This window comes from Peromyscus leucopus, chromosome 2 (assembly GCF_004664715.2).
Source record: "Peromyscus leucopus breed LL Stock chromosome 2, UCI_PerLeu_2.1, whole genome shotgun sequence".
Lineage (NCBI taxonomy): Eukaryota > Metazoa > Chordata > Mammalia > Rodentia > Cricetidae > Peromyscus > Peromyscus leucopus.
Window position 1 is genome coordinate 111,792,829 of NC_051064.1, and position 24,866 is coordinate 111,817,694.

The 24,866-nt window shown below is 39.9% G+C and overlaps 1 protein-coding gene across 4 annotated transcripts in view; it reads right to left on the reverse strand.

The window, feature by feature from the left end:
- Zfyve9 (zinc finger FYVE-type containing 9) overlaps window positions 1–24,866 on the reverse strand; it is a 153,584-nt gene that overhangs the window by 54,620 nt on the left and 74,098 nt on the right. For 3 of the 4 annotated variants that reach the window (XM_028888696.2, XM_028888688.2, XM_028888715.2), the window contains 6 exons: window positions 12,682–12,781; window positions 10,038–10,214; window positions 8,307–8,476; window positions 6,359–6,479; window positions 2,902–3,024; window positions 101–256 (listed from right to left, as the gene is read on the reverse strand). In XM_028888696.2, coding sequence (XP_028744529.1) covers window positions 101–256; window positions 2,902–3,024; window positions 6,359–6,479; window positions 8,307–8,476; window positions 10,038–10,214; window positions 12,682–12,781 — 847 coding nt within the window. The remainder of the gene's footprint in view (window positions 1–100; window positions 257–2,901; window positions 3,025–6,358; window positions 6,480–8,306; window positions 8,477–10,037; window positions 10,215–12,681; window positions 12,782–24,866) is intronic. The other variant, XM_028888722.2, reaches the window with a different exon arrangement.

The window sequence follows — 24,866 nt, forward strand, 5'->3', positions numbered from 1 at the left end:
TCTGCCTCTCAAGTGCTGGGATTAAAGGCGTGCACCACCACCGTCCAGCCCAAAAATTTTTATTATCTACTAATGGTGCAAAATTCTATAGCATTCTTACCTGCCAACGCATCCCGATAAAGTTGTACAAAGTGATTAAAGATGTCCTTCGGCAAACACTTTTCATCTGGAAGACACTGTAGCAAAATTACTATCTCAGACTGACCCACAGCATGCATTCCCTTGGTTGTGAAACACCAGCACTTCCTGTTCACATCTATAGGTGGAATAAAAATATAGACATTTTTCTCAATCATTGATCTCAAAAAGATGCTCAGAAATTTGTTACAGTACAGCAAAAAATGAAAGATCACAAAAACCCATATAATTCAACTTTAAATGGTCACTACATGAGCCAAAGAGTCACTGTAGAAAATAAAACATGTCAATGCCTTGTTTATTTTTTGTTATTTTCTCAACACCTAGAAAAATAATTGGAAGGAAGTTAAAAGAAATAACAGAAAAAGAAAATACATTTAAGACTTAAATAGACAGCAAAGATAGAGTTCTCCATGTTACTATTTTTAAAAAACCGTTTTCCCAGGGGCTAGGGAAGGATCAGCGAGTAAAGAGCTTGCTGCACAGCAGGAGGACCTGAGTTCAGATCCCCAGCACACACATAAAAGCTGGCCATGACAGCATTTGCCTGTAACCTCAGTACAGAAGGACCCCAGAGGCTCACTGGTGAGTGGTCTAGCCCATTAGTGAACTCCAGGCTTAGTGAGCAGCCTTCTCTCAAAAACTACGGTGAACAGCAATACAGAGTAATGCCTTACATTGACCTCTGCCATTCATAGGTACAGGCATGAGTGTGTTCACCTCCATGCACACCATACCCACACACAAAAATCACTTTTCATTATTTATATAGGACTAGGAACAAAAAGAATAAAGTATTTTAGCTTTAACTTCAGGTTGTGGCCAAAAGAAAACGCATTTTAATGTACTAGCTAGTTTAATTATAGTCCTTTCTGAGAGAAAATACTAGATAATCAGAAGACGACTTTATCTGGTTTTACACAATACAAATTGTGACTTATCTAGACTACTTTTTTTATTTCTTCACTTTAGGTTAGAAAGGGTCCAAAAAAGCCACAAGCCATATGCAGCAAAAAAAAAAATCCCATCCTTGACGCATTATCATTTGCACCCTAATAATAGGATTCCCAAATGAATTCAAATAAAATGATTAATACATACCGCTATGTGTATCAAAACTAGTAAGAAATCCCTTTCTTTTTGTATGAAAATCACTACTTTGTGTACCTAATTAGGAAGTACTAAGTCCTATTCATGTGTGTGCACACATATTCATGTGCCACAGAGGGATGCTGGGTGTCTTCAAATGTTTTCCACCTTATTTCTGAGATAGGTTCCCTCAGTAAACACAAAGCTCGCCAATTCAGCTGCACTGGACTGACAGAAAGCCCTAGAGGTCCCCGTATCTGCTTCTCCAATGCTGGGAATTGCTGCACCTGGCTCCTTCTCCTCGTGTGTGTGTGTGTGTGTGTGTGTGTGTGTGTGTGTGTGTGTGTGTGTGGTGTGGTGTGTGTGTATGTGTGTGTATGTGAGTGTGTGTGTATGTGTGTGTATGTGAGTGTGTGTGTGCATGTGTGTGTATGTGAGTGTGTGTGTATGTGTGTGTATGTGTGTGTATGTGTGTGTGTATGTGTGTGTGTATGTGTGTGTATATGTGTGTGTGTATGTGTGTGTATGTGAGTGTGTGTGTATGTGTGTGTGTGTATGTGTGTGTATGTGTGTGTATGTGTGTGTGTATGTGTGTGTATGTGTGTGTGTGTGTGTGTGTGGTGTGGTGTGTGTGTATGTGTGTGTGTATGTGAGTGTGTGTGTGTATGTGTGTGTATGTGAGTGTGTGTGTGCATGTGTGTGTATGTGAGTGTGTGTGTGTGTATGTATGTGTGTGTATGTGTGTGTATGTGAGTGTGTGTGTGTATGTGTGTGTGTATGTGTGTGTATATGTGTGTGTGTATGTGTGTGTATATGTGTGTGTGTATGTGTGTGTATGTGAGTGTGTGTGTATGTGTATGTGTGTGTATGTGTGTGTGTGTGTGTGTGTATGTGTGTGTGTGTGTGTGTGTGTGTGTGTGTGTGTGTGTGTGTGTGTGTGTACGCTGGGATCAAACTCAGGCTCTCATGCTTTCACAGCAAACACTTTAAGTAAGATAGCTCCCCAGCCCTCCAATTAATCCACTGTTTTAAGGTGTTTCAGGAATTGTAAGCTGGCTAATCTCTGTCTGTCTGTCTGTCTCTCTCTGTGTCTCTTTCTCTCTTCATCTCATAATCATTTAGTGGGTAACTTCTGTGGGCAAGATACTGTACTAGATAAAAGTGCAGGATTACGGGCTGGAGAGATGGCTCAGATGTTAAGAGCACTGGCTGCTCTTCCAGAGGTCCTGAGTTCAAATCCCAACACCCACATGGTGGCTCACAACCATCTATAATGAGATCTGGTGTCCCTTTCTGGCATATGTATATATAATAAATAAATAAATTTAAAAAAAAAAGTGCAGGATGGCTTCTGCCCTCAGATGGAGAGTTAGCTAATCTCTAATTGTAATTTATAAGCTGATGTGGTAAACTGAAATTTCAAGCAAAATTATACTTAAATGTGATTCTGGAAGGAAAAGTGGATGACATTAACAACGGGCCAAACATATAAAGGTATAATTATCAACTAAGCCAGAAACCTCCATTTCATCAATGGAGAACGTCTAAGGAAGCAATACAAAGGTGTTTCTAGTTTCTAAGGTCAACTTAAAACTAGTACTTCTGTGTAAAGAAGATGAAAGCTTTAAAAGTTATGTGTTTAAATTATTTTTAGTTAAAAAAATTCTAACTTACAATTTACAATTTTAACCATTGACAATAAATTTGCATTTAAAACAAAGACAAGTGGGTCAGGGCCACCATCCTCCAGCTGCTGCATGACTGAAATCTGTGATGGTTTCTCTTCCACAGCATAGTCTGTAAGAGAGAAAACATTGTAGTGGATTGGTGAGAGGGACAAACTGAGAAAGAAATCTAGTGGAGAATGGGCTGATTAGTCACAGGAGAGAGACAAGCATTTGATTTATAACAGGTGACACAGGTCATGGTTGGTACCCATGGCCTCACCATTTCCTTTCACTCTGGCTGGAATGAAAATACGGTTGTCCTACGCATAAACCTTCCCCCCAAAATGGTTTGTTTCCAGTCTGCCCCACCTCTTTATCTAACAAAAATGCTCAACTATTATAACGAAAATTTCATAAAAAAGCAAATATTTTAAGATCAACATTTAAAATAATCCAAAACACTTTAAGAGCTGATTATAAAGTATTAGTTCCTATGGAAAGAATGTCAAGAATTGGTACTGAGGGAGCCTGATTATTTTACTCTATATTCTGTTTTATACTATTTTATATTTTTGACCCTTACAAAGCATTACTTTTTTTAATGCACCAAAAAATAAAACTATCATAGGTAATTGGTTTCTTGAAATAATTCCTCTAAATCTATGAGCACTCAGTACACGCAGCATGAAAACCATTAGTAAGCCACACATCAGACCGTAGCACAGACAAGTCAGTGTCTGACTCTGTGTTTCTCCTCTAATCCCGTAAGCACATACTGTGTTCTTGACCAGTTTGTACTAGATGGTGTTTATCTCAGTGTAAAGTCAAAACTATGAACAAAAATCACTGAGAACCTAACCTGAAGACAAAGGAAAGGAATTAATGAATTTTCAGTGCTGTTCTCATAAAGTATATCACTAAAGGATAGCCACAATGAAAAAGTGAACCCTATTTTCACTGATCAAAAGAAATATAAACTGTTTTTTGGGGGGATATAGTAGAAAATACCTTCCTAGCAATGAAAATATGTATTTGAAAGAAAAATATTAAGTGATTTAATTTTTTATTAAGTTATTCCAGTAAAATAAAAAATTGCAAAATTCTAGTGAAGAGAATATTTGTAATATCAATGTAATGATATTACAAAGATATTTGTAATATCAAAACAGAGCCTAGCAATACAACTTCTTTTAATAATAAATTAAACTATTACAATCTTTCTTAAACTAAGACATAAAAATAACCTAGCCAGGTGTGGTGGCACACATCTTTAATCCCAGCAGATCAGGAGGGAGAGACAGGTGGATCTTTTTGAGTTCAAGGCCACCCTAGTCTGTGTAGTGAGTTACAGGTTACCCAGAGCTACATAGTGAGACCCTGTCTCAAAATAAACAAACAAAATAAATGACCCAAAATTTCACTTACAGAGCAACCTTCTTATTAACAAAACCATGTTCTAGGGAGTCCTGGTAAAGAAGCAAAGGATCGTGACAACCAAACAGTGCTGAGCTAGCTGGATCAGCTGCACTTGATGGCACAGAACACACACAAAACTTCCACAGGACGAGCCCCATTGAGGAGCAGCGTTTACAAGCATGAGTCAAGACTAATGACTTCATGGTCTAAGTGAAACAATCAGACTTAGTTTATCTCCAGTAAGTGAGGAAAGTGTTTATAGAGAAACGTCTAAAAGAATAACAGAATAGAGAAAACACCAAGGTGTTACTTTGCAGGCATCCTAAAATAATACTGAGACAGTTGAAAGGCTGAAGTCTTTCAAACAGATGAAAGAGAAAGTAATAATTAATGCCAACTTGATTGCTGTCAGGTTCTTGCTATAGACAAAAGGTATGTAAACTGACTTAATGGCCACAATGACTCTTAAAAAGGCATAGTTACCTCACTTTGAAAAAATAGACCAGAGTAGCCAGGTAGTGGTGGCCTTTAATCTCAGCATTTGGGAGGCAGAGGCAGGCAGATCTCTGTGTTCGAGGCCAGCCTGGTCTATAGCATGAGTTCCAGGACAGCCAGGGCTACACAGAGAAACACTGTCTCAAAAAAAAAAAAAAAAAAAAAAAAACTTAACAAACAAAAAGTAGACCAGAATTTAGTTAAAAATAGTTCAAAGGGGATGAATGTTTTGCCCACTATAAAGTTCATTTTCCTCCCATTACTCCATAACAAAGGAAAAGCACAGACGTATAAAAAATAACCTGTAAATAACATGTAATATATTAGAAGTGAAGTTACAAGAGGAAATGAAAGATGGTTATAAAGATCTGTGTATGTTAAGATAAATGACTGAGGCCAGAGAGACAGCTCAGAGTTCAAGTGCACCTGTAACTCTTGCAGAAGACCTGGGTTCGGCTCCCAGCATCCACACGGCAGCTCTCAACTGAAGTAAACTCCACTTCCAGGAGACCCTCCTGGCTTCCGTGAGCACCGGGCAGGCACATGGTACATATAAACACATGCAGGCAACAGTGCAAAAGATAAAAGACAGCTGAAAGGTGATGGTGCACGCCTTTAATCCCAGCACTTGGGAGACAGAGGCAGGTGGATCTCTGTGAGTTCAAGGCCAGCCTGATCTCCAGAACAAGTTCCAGGACAGCCAGGGCAACACAGAGAAACCCTGTCTCAAAAAAACAACAAACAAACAAAGATTAAAGATAGGAAGTATGAGGTTGCAGAAATCAGAAAAAAAGAGCAAAGAAACTATTGTTAGCAGTCCTTGGCCTGGAAAGGGAATGCTGACCGGATGCTGATGTGATGCACCGAATGCCACTGTCCCGGCTCAGCACAGCATTCTTCAGCTGTGTTACACCTTTGTTCCCTTACCAAGATTCCCTACAACACGTTTTTGTTAAGATGGTTGCTGTGTTAAGCACAAATTTGGGTTATTTTAATAAATTTTAGTTTAATAGGAAATTATAGTGGTTTGTTTTATTAATAAAGAAAGTCAGATACTAGGTTCTGTTTTGATAAAGCTTGTATCTGTTAACTTCAGTTGGCTATACTGTCTTCTACCAAGAACGAAAACTGCTTTTGTATATTTATCTAATTAAAACATATTACAAGTCTGTGCTACCACACCCAGCTAAAAGATACTTTTAACAGCAAACTGCTACTTAAGTCCTCGTGTATCTTCCTGAAGGTATCATCACACTTCAAAAACAAAGCTAAATTAATGTCCTGAGGGTACCAGGTTGTACTCTAGAATCACAAGCAACTCTTGAGTATGATGACCTTTGAAATACCCTTCCAGAGACTGAAAATGACCTTATATCAAAAAACATCAGCAGCTACACAAGAGCAAACAGTCACAGCTGCAACTGCTTTCATGGCACTGAGGTGTTGCATTTGTTGTTAGATAGAAGGATGACCATCACTCAATCATCCTTTCCTTAAACAGAAGCAACACGGGCATATATAACTATTCTGTTTCTGCACAGAAGTCTCCTTACCTCCTTTCACACCAGTGGAGATGAGGATGGGGGGAAGGCCATCTTCAGGAATAAGGTTCATTGCACTTCCAACAGGACTTCCAACCTGAGTTATGCTCCCAGAGAATAGAGAAATATCAGCCTAGAAGAAGCAATCATCATTGTGAACATTAGTGAATATAAGTCTTTAGTAAAATATAATTAAAATGTAAGTAAGAATTTGGGCAAAAAATTGAAATTTACTCTTTTTTTGAGACATTGGTCTATGTAGCCCTGGCTGTCCTGGAACTCGCTATGTAGACAAGGCTGGCCTCAAACTCATAAAGGTCTACCTGCCTCTGCCTCCCAAGTGCTGGTATTAAAGATGTGTACCACCATACCCAGCTGCCTCTTGTATTTCTGAGATAGGATCGCTAGCCCAGGCTGTCCTCAAACTCACTAATAGCTAAGGATGACTTTAACTCCTGATCCTCCTACCTCTTCAAACCAAGTGCTGGGAACACAAGTATTCAATACAATGCTCAGTTTATGTGGTGATGGGAATTGAACCCAGGGCTTTATGCATGAGAGGCAAGCATTTTACCAACTGTGCTACAGCCCCAGACCCAGCTCAGTCAATCTTAACAACATGCAATTACAATTATTACGAAGTCTGCAGATAATATAGAGATAAATATCTGCACAAGTTCTGAATATAAATATAAATCAGTAACAATTTTCTGGAAAATTGTAAGTACAAACTTTATCCAACCCTAATGTTAACTGTGGTCTCTGGGTGATCATGATGCAGGCTCACCAAATGTACCAACTGTTTCATTCTGGGAGAGACTCTGATAATGATGGATAGCATATGAGGACAGGGGGAATGTGAGAAATCTCTGTATTTTCCTGTTTTGTTGTTTGTTTGTTTTGAAACAGCCTTACTATGTAGCTCTGGCTATCCTGGAACTATGTAGACAGCTTATTTCGAACTCTGACTCCTGAGTGCTGGAATTAAAGGCATGTATTACTATGCCCAGTTTAGTATTCTGCCCAGTTTGCTATGAATGGGAAACTACTCTAAAAGGTTTCATAAAAAATGCATTCAGACTCTTATCCTCTAATTAAATATGAAAAAGCCAGGGCTGCTGGCACAGGAATATAATCCCAAATATTCAGGAAGCTGAGGCAGGAAGATGGAAAGTTCAAGGCCTGCCTGGGCTGAGAGTGAGATCAAGTCCGGCCTGGGCAACTTAGCAAGCTCCATTCCAGAATAAGGATTTCAAAAGAACTGGGTAGATCACTCAGTGGTAGAACTTTTTTGTCTGTCATTTACAAGGTCCTAGAGCCAATCTTCTATGCCTCAACAACAACAAATAAATAAATAAATAAAAAGGAGCTGGTGTTTCTATGCTTCTGAATATTAGGTCTCAAGGGAAAAAATAATCCCATTAGTTCCAAAACTGTAACTGGCTTCTACAGATATGAAAGTGAAGACACAGTAATAATAGCTAGTATCTCCAGGTAAACTATTGAGGAGGCAAATGACTTATCAGTTTATTTAAACTTTAATCATTTAGAAAATCTTAAGTGGAAACAACAGGTTAAACAAGGAGAGATGCTTGAAGACAAACTGGGTAGCTCCTTAGCTATTTGACACTGCTCCACCCTTCCTCCAAATACTCCAGAGAGGCCACTACAGAACCCAGGAACATGATCTGAAAACCAACGTATCTAGGGATCTTGACACCTTTTAAGCTTGGCCTCTCCCTACAGCAGCAGCCTGAGCACATCTGAAAATCTTGCCCCTGAAAAAAAACTTCCAAATATAAAGCAAACAAGAGCAGCTAATTTTGCCATGTTTATTTTACTTGCACACAGACACAAATGAACACAGGGTTTCCCAAGAAGTCATTCAACTTAAGAAGGAGACAGACAGCACCACGCTGAGCAGAGCAGTGTGACTTTCAGTGCCCTCCTGGTGTCTTACCTCTGCTGGCAGAGGGCTGGTGGTTACAGGCTTGACTGGGTCATGTGACACAGCCAGAGTTCCTGCAGAGGAAGTTCCATTCATGGTTAATTTGGCTGCATCAGCAACTTCTCCGTTGGGCAAGATCCCATCAGCAAACCAAACTCTCCTCTGCTCTCGGGGCTGAGGCACTTGAGGGGCCAGGAAAATAAAACAGGCATCAATGTGACACTAGAGTGTTTCTAACGCAAAGAAGAAGAGGTCACCAACTTCAGAGGTTCAAGGAGGCCCTATTTATCATCATCTTCCATCACATACGGGAGAACTGTGGCTGGATGACAACAGTTATGATTAACAAAAATTCCTCTTTAAATATTCTTTACTTCTCCTGGCAAAAGTTAAAATGTTTTGCTTTAGAATACAGTAATTCTTAGACACTTCTATGATTATGTTACATCGTCTGTTCTGCATTGCTGACAGAAACCGTGGAAAGCGTTTTAAATAACCAGAAAATGGATTTATAGCAGGAAAAAAAAATCTAGCAAAATAAACCCCTAGCTCCTAAAAATATGAGATCCACAGAAATTAAATACTTGCAAAATGATATGGTACTTCTAATGGGCAAAGATGCTCTGAAGAATACTAAGAACCACGATTAATAAAGGAAGAATTGGCACAGACATGTAAGAATTGAGGCTCAAACTGACCAGATCTTTGGCTCAATGTAACCGAAGAGGAAAAAGACTGATCTGGTGCTGGTTTGCACTTTAGTGGAAGGACAGGGAAAGCTCGGAAATAGCATTTGATGAAACAATGTCCTTAAACCCAGGTTTGGAAATCAGCCTGAACGGTTAAAACAAAGAGACTGGGAAAGAACAACAAAATGACAAATGAAGCAAAGAGAATAAGGGTTTCAAGAAAGCCTGAACTCACAAAAATAAAAGGCTTTTCCACTGAGGGATGATCTGAAAGAGGAGACGCGGGAAGAGCGATAACCTCAATAGAGGCCTGATCTTCAAAAGGGAAGGAACACTGAACAAGGGAAAGGGAATACACTATGTGAACAGACATCAAATTAGAAGATAGATTGATCTTGACAAGGTCATTTTAAAGAAATATGTAATTGTTATTTTTATTATTCATATTCTTTTAAATTTATAGTGTACCTTTCATCTGACACTATCATAATCATAAGGAAGTAACAACTCCCAAAAGTTGAGACTATATGATATAATCATATGATATAGTCAGAATTAAAGTCCTGGATTTAAAGATCTATATATGAGATAATATTTTCATATTTTATAATGGATAAATTACTCACAAAAAGAGAATATGGCAATGTCTATTCCTGAAAGCAGTACCAGAATGGTTTGGTCAGCAGGAAGAAGGCTCATTTTCACCACCTGGCAAACTCTTACCAAGAACATTTAAGTAGCCTGAATCTAGGACTTTCTAGGATGGGTTCAAAGTCTACAACTCTTGTCAGGTATAGGGTGTGTAATTAGTCATTCTCAAGGTGGCGGGGAAATGGACATGCTTTCAGAGGTCCCTCCAAAATATCAGGCAATACGGTATTTTTTTACTTGCTCACATATACTCTTGACATATTTCTCATCTCGGTCTTCTATTTTAATAACTACCCAAAGAGACTTAGCTGTAGAGATTTAAAGAGTGGTGCTATAAAGCCACATCAGCACCTTTCAGAGGAGCTTGGTGAAGAAAAGGAGAGAAGAGCACATGATCCCCTACCTTCTGTTCCAGGGTGCTTTAAAACTCCCACAGGCACCATCACAGTGGGAGGTGGAGAGCTCAGAGCTCCTGAGGCCTGAGCTTGCTGCAAGGGAGGGATGGTAGAACAGTACTCAGCAGGGTTGTTAGGGTTAGGGCTCTGGCTCGAGGTACTCATCATGTTCTCCCAGGCTTGAGCTAAAGCAAATACAGACACAATCAATGTGAATGGATTGCAAAATATGGACATCAAGACCTTGACAATATTGGATAATAATGCAGCTTGTCCTCATTAACATTCCCAGTACGTCTCTCTTCCAGCTAGTGAAGGTATTCAGGAGATAGATGGTTTTATTCAACAGGAGAGACCATTTAGCTAAGCAAATTATTTGATTGGATTTAAAAAAAGATAAAATATTTAAAAATAATAACTCCAGGAATATTGGTAGAGGTTGCTAGTTAAGGACTAGACCTATAGGTTTATTTGCCTTATTTATTTATTTATTTATTTATTTATTTTTTAAGGAGACCATGTATTTCTTAAGATGGAGGAATACAACGTCAGATAGCCTTTAGGCATTTCTGGTTTAATACAGGGACTAAAAAAAATATAATTCCATTGTATGACTGTTTTAGTCTTATTTTTAGATCTTCAGGCTCTTTTTAGCTGAGATAAAAATCTCATTTGAAAAATTCAGATGCCTAAAGCTTAGGAGTATACATCTCAGTATTGCTGTGATTTATCTTTAATACAGCCATCACCTGTATAAAAGTGTCCAACAGTAAACCACTGCACATTCTTTGTGTGTCTCAAAAGCACAGGACCTACTTGAACATGAAAATGTGCCAATAGCATATAAGTGATCACCTGTATAAAAGTGTCCAACAGTAAACCACTGCACATTCTTCGTGTGTCTCAAAAGCACAGGACCTACTTGAACATGAAAATGTGCCAATAGCATATAAGTGATCAACCAGTATGATCACAAATACATTAAGAGCCTATGTACCTGTAATCTTATTAACTGACATATATCAACACTGTCTCTAAAAGTAAATAGGATGGATGGAGCTACAGAAACCAAAGACATCAAAATTTTATTTTTGAGTTGCAGGTAATATATACCTAGGAATAGAAACTACCCAATTTTTAATAAAATACCTTTAAAACAAAGACAAAAACAAAAACAAAACACCCTCATTCAACATCAAAGAATGATCCAAAAGACTTGGAATATTTATGTTGAAGACTTCTCTCCTCTAAGGCTAGTAACAAAAGCTATGCTCATTCAAAAGCTCTGGCAGGAAGAGGGAGGAAGAGAACAGGAGAAAGGGAAAAGAGGAACATTGAAAAGCATCAAATTAAATACTCAGAAAGAGACCAGGCTAAGCCATGCAAGAGGAAAGACACTGGCAAAACTAGGGGTCTCCTGGGCTTAATAAAAAGGAAGTGATTCCATATGAATCCTCTGCCATTTCCTTCATCTTTAGCTATGCAAAGTTAAAAAAAATGCTATCAAGTTGGAAGACCTCATCAAATAAAAAGAGGTATTAAGCATTGCAATTAAGCTGTATATTCTTATCTGTGGATATGTGTCCAAAAATGAAAGCAGTAGCATAAAAACCATCAATTGAGCATCTTAGTGAAGTAACCACCAAACAGTGATCCTTAAGAGTAGAGAGAATGATTCATGTTTCATCAAAATTCTAAGAATTCAGAAATGGGAGGAAACTGGGTAGATCATAGGATATTAGAACAGATCAGATTAACTGACATGCATAGGTTAACAAGCCAGCAACAGGAAAACATCACTATGAGCAATGCAGACAGACAGAGCAGGAAGATCTAAGAGCAGATAAATTCCAGTCTCCAGGACGCCACTACTGGGACACAGGCAGCAACGGTGTCCCGTTTCAACACCGTCTACTTGGAATTGTTCTGGCAACTGTACAAAGACACATTCAAAGAGAAAATACTATCACCTGGTAAGTTTTACTGTATTTTTTTCACAAGAATACTCAAGGATTTTGGTTTTGGTATTTTTGTTTTTTTTAACTAAAATGTCCATGGATTTATTTCTAGTCCCATAAAAGATGAACAATGATTAAGTTTTATCTTCCTTCCCTTGGCTATATTCTTCCCCCACATAAAAAGTGTTTTGAAGAAGCAACTGGCAAAAAAACTACAAATTTCTACTTGATACTAAATACTAATATTTCTATTTGATACTAAATTTCTACTTGGTGCTAAAACATTTATTTCTAACAAAATGAATGAAGTGAGGTATTATTAAAAATGTATTCTAAAGTACTGTGAAAGTTCTGGGAAGGAGAACCTTGTCTCAATTTTAGTATCTTATAGCCATGTAGTCAAAGGCACCCCAGCCCACACCTCTCCAATCATCTGACAGGGACACCATCTTCTCAAAGGACTTCATTCTTCCCACAGAACTTATCCAGCTTTAGTATTTACTCACTAAATTTAACATGGGAAACCTGAAATGCTAACATACTTTCAAAACATGGAGATTAAGCTCAAGATTTTCAGTTACAGTTACGGCATTTGAGAAGGTGAACCAATAGTAAAGAAAGGCGGGGAAGGGAGACTCTTCACAGGAATTCTTACTCTGTCGCAGTGACTGCATCAATCTGTTTCAATACTTACCATTCATTAGCACTGAATGACAGATTACACACACTCTAGCTTCCTTTCGGTCCATGTATAGCAGTTTGCATTTCAGGCTACAGCAGGAAGCACAGAAAACCTGGGAGGAAAAAGAATATACTGAACTTACCAGCATCAAAGTACAAAAGAAATGAACAAATACTGACCAATACTGTTAAGAGTGAACCATGTTATCTACCATAATACAGAATCAAAAAACAGCAATTCAGCCAGGCGGTGGTGGCGCACACCTTTAATCCCAGCACTAGGGAGGCAGAGGCAGGTGGATCTCCATGAGTTGGAGGCTAGCCTGGTCTACAGAGCAAGTGCCAGGACAGCTAGGACTGTTAAACAGAGAAACCCTGTCACAAAAAAACAAACCAAACAAAACAGAACAGCAATTCAAGAAGCTGGGATTCAAAATGAAGAGTGATATTTATAAGTCTGTCAACAATAAGGAAGCCAATAAAACTTGATGAAAATAAAAATATTAACCATGGTCACATGGGAAATATATAGCAAGGAAAAAATAAAACAAGACTTTAGTTACCCATAGGCCAATTTCTCATAACACCAAGACTTAGAGATTGTCTGCTTGGGAAGGAGTTATACAGGAGGAAATGATCAAAGATAGTAAGTTCTGGGTTTCAGTTCCATTTTTTATTACCTAATAATCATACCAGTTTGCTATGAAGGACAAAAATGAAAACATACAACTGCATAACAAAAATCAGCACAGCTTGGAGCTGGAGAGATGGCTCAGCGGTTAAGAGTATTGGCTGCTCTTCCAGAGGTCCTGAGTTCAATACCCAGCAACCACATGGCGGCTCACAACCATCTGTAATGAGATCTGGCGCCCTCTTCAGGCCTGCAGCCATATATGCAGGCAGAACACTATACACAATAAATAAATAATTGTTTAAAAAATAAAGAATCAGCATAGCTCTAGCTCCAGCAAGCCAAGGCGGACAACGAAGTCAGCCAGGCCAATGCTAACCTCCTTCCCACCTTCCTTCCTCTCCCTTTCCACGTCATGCAGAAATTCCTCAGGTTCCTCCTAACAGTTATTTTCTTGAGGACTCTTTAGTCACTTACCACACAGCTTTGAAGAGGAGGAAAGCTGTTCCCAGTAAAATAAACTCTACCCTAGTTTTCATAGCCTGGAACTATCTTATGCCTCTAACGATGAACCAAGAGATGAAGGGTCATACCAAAGTTAACATTAGCTATAGGAGCTTTCTTCCCGCTAGGTCAAATCGACAAATCTAGCTATTATGATTACCAATTTAGTTTTCGAAGGACTTTGCTTTTTTTGGGGGGGAGGTGGTGGCTTGAGAAGGTTTCTCTGTGTAGCCCTGGCTGTCCTGGAACTCACTCTTGTAGATCAGGCTGTCCTGAACTCAGAGAACTGCCTGACTCTGCCTCCCAGTGCTAGGATTAAAGGTATGTGCCACCACTTTGCATTTTCAAATCCACAATGATATTCATAGAACACAAGGTGTGGTGTACTTCACCCAGGGAAAAACCAAGGGTTTTGTTTCTAATTGTGCTGTTTGGAGAGTTTCACTCTGTAGTCAACGCTGGCCTTGAAGTTACAGCAATCCTCCTGCCTCAGCATTCCAACTGCCGGGACTACAGGTATGAACCATAATATTCAGCTAAGAAACTGGGTTTTAAAGGTGTGTTTGCTAAATTTTCATCACTGAGACAAAATAGCTGGGAAAAATAATTTAAGGGAAGGAAGATTTCTTTGGTTCAGTTTTGAAAGTTTGGGCCAATGAACCTGGAGGGCATGTATCCCTATCATGGTGGCCTGGAACTAGAGACAGGGAGAATACCTGAGTTACTGGCTCTCTCTTTACCCCCTTTAAAATCAGCCTACCACCCGATGAAACAATGCCACCCAAACTGGGAGGGTTATCGCCCACTTAGTTAATCCTCTATGGAAATGCCCTCAAATTTATACCTAGAGTATTCTTTCCTTATTTCCTAGGCATGGCTTAATCCAAGCACATTTACAACCAAAATTAAGCACCACAGACAGTTGGCATACTAAAGTCCACAGTAAACGGTAAGAATACTCGGCACTTTACATACGTTTTGTGGCTCACTTCACCTAAAAATGTCTACCAATACAGTCATTTACAGACAACAGTTAGGTAGCACACAGGTGTTATGGTCTTAAAGATCTCTGTCTCTTCAAACACATGTTAAAATCCTAATACCCCAAGTGATGGTGCTCTGAGATAGAACCTTTGGAGGTGCTTAGGTCATGAGCCCTCAGGAGTGATTGCTACCCTGGTGAGGGAGGCCCAAGACTCTTTGTCTTAGACTCTTAGGAGGTTGAGAGTGACATTGTGCAACTCCCTCCAAATAAAACCACTATGGTTTAAATATGAATTAAAGGAATTAAATAATAAATATGAATTAAATAAATGCGCCCCTATTGTCTATTCATTTAAATAGTTGGTTTTCAATTGGTGATAGTGGTGAGCATAGAACTTTTGGGCATAAGAGGAGGACAGCTAAGCCCTGTAGGTCTAAAGCCGAGTTCCAGTTTGGGTCCAAGTTCTCTGCTTTCTCACTGCACTCAGAGTAAGGAGACTGCTGTTCCTGTTGTTACAGATGTGAGTCACTTCTACCACTCTGCCTTCCCTGTCACTGACAGACGGTATTCCCGGAACCAGAGCAACTCCTTCCTTCTGTAACATCTGCCAAGAATGCACTAGTCTAAAGCGACACCTCTGTCTGTCCTGCTTTTCACTACTGAAAAAAAAATAGTCCCCCCAAAACTGGAATTCCCCCAGGAATCTCATAGTAGAAGGAAAAGGCTAAAATCAGAGGAAGAACTGGTCTCTGAGGAAGAGATCTGACATCGTTCTGGCAACTCATCACCTTGCAGATGAGACGGAGTAAAGACAGAGATGGGCCGACTACTGGTGAGAATACAGACTGACCTCAGCTGTGCAAACGCCTGCCTCCTATTTAAACCAAACTTCATGACAGGACCTAGAAGATGGACTTTCGGGAGCTGAGGGAGCTGCCTCTGGATCTCTTTGTTTCTCTTCCCAATGTAGCCATAGTGAATAAATCTCCTTTCTTGGTTTGTCACTATTATTTGTCTGTATTAATTCACCTACTGAAGAGGGTGGCTGAACCTAGTGTCCTAGGTTTGCAGGGTCCCAGGCCTGACCCTAACTTCACTGGCAACAGTCCCTTAAACTGTTTTAGGCATTCTGGTAGAGGATGTGTCACAAATACAGAAAAATGGCATCAGGAACAGCACCCTTGCTGTCACAGGCCTGACTACGTGGTTTGTGGGCCTTGGGAACTTTGCAGGAGGTGTGTGGCGGAGCGTGGAGTTGGTGAGTCCCAGAAGGCTGTAAGCAAAGTTTGATGATCATTCTAGTGGGATTGTGGAAGACCTGGATGCTGATAAATACAGACAGGAGGGCTGGAGAGAGGGCTCAGTGGTTAAAGTGCTTGCTGCACAAGTGTGGTGACCAGAGTTTGGATCCCAGAACCCATATAAAATCTAGGTGGGCATTACAGCTCCCCTGTAATCTCAGGAGAAACAGAATATAATTTTCTTTCTTTCTTTTTTTTGGTTTTTAGAGACAAGGTTTCTCTGTGTAGCCCTGGCTGTCCGCGAACTCAAGTGATCCACCTGCCTCTACCTTCCGAGTGCTGGCATTAAAGGCATACATTGCCACTGCCCAGCAGGATTTCTTTCTTGAGTAACCTGACAAGCAAGACTAGCCAAAATGGCAAGATCTGGGCTTGAGACACTCCCTCCCACAAAGTAGAGGGCTAGAGGAGATGGCTCATCCGGTGAAGGCACTTGCCACCAACCCTGGCAACCTGAGTTTGAATCCCCAGAACCCACATGGGGGTTGGGGGTGGGGTGGGGGAAGGAGCAGACTCCATAAGTTGTCCTCTGCTCTTCAGATGTGCACATATTCCCCCTTGCTGTGGAATAATCCTCTGTACACTGTAAAGATTTGTCACTCAAATTGGTTTAATAAAACACTGATTAGCCAGCAGCTGGGTAGGAAGTATAGGTGGGGAGACCAAACTAAGGATGATGGGAAGGAGAAGGGTGGAGTCAAGAGTCGCCAGCCAGATGCAGAGGAAGCAAGATGAGACTGTTGTACTGAAAAAAAGGTACCAAGCCATGTGGCTAAACATAGAGAAGAATTATGGGTTTATTTAAGTGTAAGAGCTAGTTAATAATAAGCCAGAGCTACCAGCTGAGCATTTATAAGTAATATTAAGCCTCCCGGTCAATTATTTGGCTGCTGGGTACTTAGGAGCTGCTGGTGGGACAAAAACTTGTTTATACCCCTCCCCCTCCCAACAATATTAATATTTTTTAAAAACATAAAGTAGAATGATTGAGAGAGGCACTTGATATCTACCTCAAGTCTACAAAACCATACGCACACATGGGCTCCTGCACACACACACAGCCATACACTTGTGAATGTGAAAAATGAACATGCACACATAGCACACACATATACACTAAACAAACAAGAAAATAGAAAGAGCAATAGAGGAAGACACCTATCATTATCCTCTGGTCTCCATATGCGCACACACAGGGGAGTACACCTAAACACATATATTTCCATATATGTATATGCACATACATACTCACCAATATATTTTTTTTAATTAAAAATGCAGACAGTAAAGGAAGTTTCTTGTCTATGTACCCTGCATAACGGGCGTTAACAGCTTAGATGCAAGATTGTAAAACATCTGTAGCGAACTTCCGCCCTGCAGGTTTTTCCCATTGTGCTGTAAGCCTGTATTCAAGACCTCCTCCCTCCTTCAATAAATGGCATTTGGCATTAAAAAAATAAATAAAAATTAAAAATGCAGACAGTAAAGTAATGTTTCAGAAGGAAGGACTCCATCAGGAATTGGAGAAGCCATTCACACTTCATTCTGGTGAAGTAACTGGGCATATTCTGCCCATGTCATCAAAATCCGGTGAGGCTGACTATTTGGCATAGTAAGCCACAAAATACTGTATGATTCCAGCAGTGGTACAGTTATAACTCACTGCTTAATTTACACAGACTTAAAGTGAAAGAGTAGATCTGTGCGGTGACGCATGCCTTTAATCCTGGCACTTGGAGGCAGAGGCAGGTGGATCTCTGAGTTCGAGACCAGCCTGGTCTACTGAGTGAGTTCCAGGACAGCCAGAACTACATAGAGAAACCCTGTCTTGAAAAAATAAAAATAAAATAAAGTGAGAGTATAGAGACTGAAGCAGAAAATATGAAAAATGTGTATCTTGCTGAGGAACAGGTGCTCTGTGGCTAAAGTCTCCCACAGGGCGGAAAGGCGGATGCAAACAAAGCTGGTGTGGCTGTGAGAGAAGCACACCTTTAGAAAAGTCTCAGATTTTGCTCTGAGGCATCAGCAACGGCTGCCTGAGGAAGCGACTACACTCAAGCAAGGCTCCAGGGCCTAATACCGAAAGCTCATTTGAAAACTATTAATTTGAAAGGCGGATGTTTGGAAGCATGGAGCTTCCAGGATGGAGAACAGAGGCGAAAGTGTTTTCAGGGGCTCAGCTGTAAAAGCACACAGAGGCCACTGCGTCTGCAGTCTACAAGAGCCAGGCTTGTCTTGAGTGCACAGCAGAATTTAGTATCATCAGCATGATGACAGTTTTGCAGGCAAGCAGAATGTCACAGTTACAGGGCTTGTGCTAAGGAGCCAAGCAAAAAGTCCCTTAGACCATGTATAGTGTGGTCAGGCTTTCTGCACAGAACTCTTGAGTGTGCTGTGTGAAGCTAAGAAGTCTACATTGCAATGGAAAACCTAGGACATCCAAATTCCAAATGTTGGTGAGCTAAGATGTAGGAACTGAATGGAGCCAACCAAAATGAGAGACTGTGCTGTGTATTTACCATATGCATGCCGGTACCCATGCAAGCCAGAAGAGGGCACTAGATTCCTTGGAACTGGAGTTAACAGACAGTTGTGAGCTACCAAGTGGCTCAATAAATCTTAGCCATTTGTAAGTGTGCAAGTTAAGTATTATCCCCTCCACTTACAGATGAACAAAGTGCCTTGCCTAAAATAAAGAAGCAGGTAAGTAGCTATAAGGTTATTCTAAACCTAGATCACATTAGTTCTAAATAAAGTTCAAGGATGGATAGCTAATCTATGTTGTCAACTAGTATATTTCTAATGTTTAAAAAAATACTGATCCCATGGGGCTGGTGAAAAGGCTTAGTGGATCATGGTGCTTGCTACACATGCTTGGTGATCCGAGTTTAACCCCAGAATCCATAAATGGTAGAAAGTGAAAGGAGAGGACTCCACAAAGTTGTCCTCTAATCTCTACATACAAGACCTCACACCTGTGCACACATCATATGCACACACAACGAACAAAGAGACACTGATGACCTCTTTTGACCTTCACAATGACTTTAGCATCATACTTCAACCGACTCTTTTTGTTTTGTTTTTTTGGTTTTTCGAGACAGGGTTTTTTCTCTGTAGCTTTGCGCCTTTCCTGGGACTCACTTGGTAGCCCAGGCTGGCCTCAAACTCACAGAGATCCACCTGGCTCTGCCTCCCGAGTGCTGGGATTAAAGGCGTGCGCCACCACCGCCCGGCTCAATCGACTCTTAATAGCAGAATTTACTATCTTTTGCTTTTTAAGGAGAAACCAGTGACCTTGTTTTAACATTCAAGGACAAAAGTGAGTCTTAAAATCATCACTGAAGGTATAAACCAAAACATAATCTATCTTAATGTTCTGCCAATGCAGATCTTATGAAAGTTATTCTGTAGTCACTGCCTAAATTCTCAAACATAAAACAGAAATGACTATAACTTAACAACAACAACAATTCAAAATGCAATTTTATTTAAAATAAGAAATCACAGCTGGGCAGTAGTGGCAGCTGTCTTTAATCCCAGCACTCCCAAGGCAGAGGCAGAGGGATCTGAGTTCAAGGCCAGCCTGGTCTAGAGTAAGTTCCAGGACAGCCAGGACTACACAGAGAAATACTGTCTCAAAAAAGCAAGCAACCAACCAACCAAATAAATAAAATAAGGAATCACATCTAAAATAAAATTTAAAACCAGGTATTTTTTACTTTTCTTTTTTGAAGTATATTTACATTTTTTTCTTTGAAAATCATGGCATGTCCACTATGGAAATCAATGTGGTGTTTCCTTGGGAATCTGGGAACATATATACCTCAAAATCCAGCTATACCACTCTTCAGCATATACCCAAAGGACTCTACATCCTACTGCAGAGACACTTGCTCATACATGTTCATTGCTGCTCTGTTCATAACATGCAGAAATTGGAAACAGCCTAGATGTGTATCAATGGATGAAAGGAAGAATAAAATGTACATTTATGCAAAGGAATGTTATTCTAGGGTTAAACACAATCCTTAACACAACCTGCAAAGCACTACCTGACTTTTTCTCTGATTTCCTCTACAACTTCTTTATGGACTTTTTCCCCCTCTCAATCACTATACTTTACCATACTGGGTTCCTTTTCTTGAATAGATGCTATCTTGCCTCAGAGCCTTCATTCAAGCTGTTCTCTTTGGAACATCAAATGCTGCTTCTCACAGGCCTTCCCAGAATGGCCTACACACACCACAAGTTTTTACATTAACTTTCTTATTTCCTTCATAGTCCTTACCATAACTTACACATGCGTGGCTTTGGTCAATGATATAATATTTACATACATATGGGGTTAGGGACAGCAGTTATTATCAGTATAAACTCAATACTCAATGCAGAGACTGATGAGTAATTGACACAATAAATCAGCCATTGTGACTTGTTTAGTCACTAATTAACACTGTTTGTTGAGCACTTTGAAGTTGCAGGTACTGTGTTGGATACTGGGAATGCAAATCAAACCCAGAATAAATGTCAAGGTTCAATACAGTAGGGAATAAAGACAAGGCTGTGTGATCATTGCTCCTGTCATAGGTCAGGGTTACTTTTAACCAACATAATCTTCCAGCATTTGTAATGGGAGGCATTTCCCTAACTTCATTCGTACCACACTGGATCTAACTGTTGGTCCTATTTGATGCCAGGTGGTTCAAATCATAACAGTTATAGGGCAAGAGGACAGGTTTTCAGGTGGAGTATAAAGGAAACTGAACTGCATGCAATATTCTATTTATAGAAGGCAGTTATTGCTCTCATATCTGTTGATTCCTGTCAGCATATAAATAAGAAACGGCGAAGGTTTGAATGAGTATGGCCCCCATAGGCGCCTATATTTGTATGCTTAGTCCCCAGTTGGCGAACTGTCGAGGATTAGGAGGTATGTCCTTGTTGGAGTAGGTGTGTCCTTGTTGGAGATGTGTCACTGGGGGTTTCAAAAGCTCGCTCTACCTGTGGATGAGGATGTTAAACTCTCAGCTACTGCCACGGTGCCCTGCCTGTCTGCTTCCCACCATGATAATAACGGTCCCTTTGAAATTGTAAGCAAGGCCCCACTTAAATACCTTCTTTTTATAAGAGTTGCCTTGGTTGTGGTGTATCCTTACAACAATAGAACAGTAACTAAGACAAGAAACCTGTCATTGTTTCAATCTGTTCTTAAATAAGAAATCCAAGAAAAATACAACTAATTTAAAGAAGTTCCTGGGCTGGGGGTGTAACTCAGTTGGTAGAATACTTGCCTAGTCCAGCACCACATAAATGGGGCATGCAGTACAGGTCTGTAATCCAGGCATTACAGTAATTCAGAATGCCAAAGTAGAGACAAAAAGGTCAGGGTTGCCTTCAACTACACAGCTAGTTTGAGGTCAGTCAGGACTATATGAGGTCCTATCTCAAGCAAACAAAAAGTGTCAGGTGTACACACTTGCAACCCTATCATTTAGGAGGTAGAGGTAAGAGGATCAGAAGTTCCAATTCACACTTTGTTATATAACAAGATTGAGGCTTAGATACAAAAGACCCTGTCTCAGACAAACAAAAAAGTGGAGGTGTGGCATCACATACTTATAATTCCAGCATTTGGAAGGCAGTGGCAGGAGAATTAACCATGAATGTGAGGACAGTGTGGTTCACATGGTAAGTTCTAGGCCAGCCAGGGATATACAGCAAGACCCCATCTCAAAAAATTGAACAAAAAAAGAAAACTATCTCCCAAGTTCTGCCATTTATTATATCTAAATTTGATACCATTATCTAAAGATTGAAGGTGTTATGTAACCAAAGTACTGTTGTAATAAACTGTTTATTTACTTTTTAGTTTAACAAATATCAACTAAGCATCTCTACATGCTAGAGCTGAGAGAATGCAGCAGCAACCAAAGCAGAGAAGATCTGTACCTTCAAGGAGCTTGGAATAGATACAGAGGACAAAAGTAAACAAGTAAATACATAAGGAAATGGCAATCAGAAAGACAACAGATGAAGAAAACATCAAAGTATTTAGGTTGGTGCAAAAGAGTCGTGGTTTTGGATTGTGAATTTTAAATCATAGCTAAGCTCTAACACTTCTTTATTAACTAACATAGGAACTATTACAATCAACGTATATTTTTCAAAAGATGAGTTTGTTAACATAAAAATTCATGCTCCTGGATTCTACAAAGTTTTCCTGGAAAGTATTTTCTGCATCCTGCTGTTTGTGCAAGTGTTTTCTCTGCAAAAACTTGTGAGATGCTAGAAGAAGACAGCTGGCGAGGCACCAGGTGAATGGTAGAGAAGGAGAAAGCTTCACAGCCCAATGGTCTGGCTTTTGAAATGCCAATCGTGTGCCACGGGTTGAGCTTTGCCATGGAGAAGAACTGAGCAGAACTGTTGACTCAAAGCAGCTGCAGACAATGTAATTTTCAGTGCATCTCACTGATTTGCTTGGCACAGTCCTGGGATGTAATGGTTTTGTAGGGAGGCAGAACACTGTAGTGGTTCAGATCAACAGCAGACTACAAAACAGTGGCCATGACCTTTTTTGAGTATATTAAAATGTACTGTAAGGTTTCTCTTTTGGTTCAACTACTGAGCTCTTGTATACAACCCACTTTTTGTTACAACTTGCAATTTGATCAAGAAATGGTTCCTTGTTGCAAAGAATAAGAGATGACAACTCAAAACAGTTTTGGGTTTTGTTTTTGTTTTCCAATTTTGGTCAGCTCATGAGGTACCTACTTATCAAGCTCTTTCAACCTTTCCAACTTGCTTCAAACGCCACATTTAGTTCTTTGGCAATTTCTTGTGCAGTTGTGAGATAATCAGCTGAAATGATTGCTCTCAAATGGTCAGACACTAAAGTTCTTCAAGGCTCTCATCTTACAAACCCTCCTGAACACCCCCCCCCGCCCCCCTACACTGGACATTAATTAGCAGTTCTTGGCAAAATGTGTTGATGTTGCATGTTGTCACTGTTGCTTTTCAATCCTGAACATGTGAAATGGCTCAAATTTGCTTTTTAACATATTTCCATAGCATGAAATATAAAATAGACAGCAAGTAATAAACCATCAGTAAAAGAGTGTGAAATGTGAAATAAAATGATGTAGAACATAACCACATTCATTTAAGAATGTATTCTACGGGGCTGGAGAGATGGCCCAGTGCTTAAGAACACTGGCTCTCTTTTCAGAAGACCAGGGCTTAATTTATAGTTGCAGAAGGCTAGTTCTATAGCTCAGTGACACAGGCTTGCCAGATAGCCCTGATTCATCCCCAGGACAGTAAAAACCAAAACAACAACAAAACCCAACAGTAACAAAAACAAAATGTAACTATAATTGCTCCCAAAATGAGACAAGCAAGTTGTTCTGTAACTAATAACTTTAATGGGCAAACAAACTGCAGCATACTCATACAACAGAATCTTACTCAGCAATAAAAAGAAAATTGTTATTAAGACATGAAAAGACATGATAAAGCCTGAATGCATTTGAACTAGGGTCTTGCAGGATCGAGGCAAGTGCCATATCACTGAATTACATCCAGTCTGTTGATGCATGTTTCTGAGTTAAATCAACATACTGTATGATTTCAACAAGATATTCTGCAAAAAGTCAACTTAGGAAGCAATAGTAAGACCAGTGGTGGGGACAAGAAGCTCAGGCAGATGAATAAAAGGTGGGGTATGGGGGGTTTTCAGAACACAACTGTGCTGGAGGACACTGTGATAGAATACATAATACACATGTATTAAAGCCTGCTACAAAGTAAACAGCAATATAACTCTATCCCTACATATTTCTTTCATAAAATTTCAGCAAAAAATAATGTCTTGATTTTGAAATGTACTACATTAATGAAAGTTGTTAATGAGCTAAACCATGGAGAGGTAGTATTTGTGAAATGTAGTTTGTGCTCATTTTTTCTGTTCTGAAAAAATGTCTATTAATGTTTTTAAAGTGGTCATGTCTATTGAAATGGCCTGGGGATATGTAGAGGTAGGCAAGATATACTTATCTATGTTTATTTTATTTACTGTTTTTTTTTTTTTCCCAGATGGTTTCTCTGTATAGCACTGGCTGTCCTGGAACTCACTTTGTAGACCAGGCTGGCCTTGAGATCACAGATTCTCCTGCCTCTGCCTCCCAGGTGCTGGGATTACAGGTGTGCACCACCACCCTCCACTTGTTTTTTCTTTTCTTTTTTTTTTTTTAACATCAAGGGTGTGTGTGTGTGTGTGTGTGTGTGTGTGTGTGTGTGTGTGTGTGTGTGTGTATGTAAAGTACATGCCACACAAATATGAGGACCTGAGTTCCAAGCCGCAGTACCCACATAAAAGACCAGGCACGCCAGTGTAGATTTGTGCTCCCAGTACTGGGGAAGCAGTGGCAGGTGGCCTGGCAGTTGTACTGAACTGATGAGCTTCAGGTTCAGATACCTTGTCTCAAAAACTAAGTGACAAGTGAAAGACATTGATCTTTTGCCTCCATATGCACATGCACACACATAGACATACACACATGAGCATACATACAACACACACACACACACACACACACACACACACACACACACACACACGGATCAGATGGGCTGAGGAGATAGCAAAGTAAGTGCTTCCCACATAACCAGGAGAACCTGGTTCAGATCCTTAGCACCTACATTAAGAGAAAAAAAGGTGTCAGTTAGTAGTCCCAGCACTCAGGAGGCTGATGCAGGCAGATCTCTAGGTTCAAGGC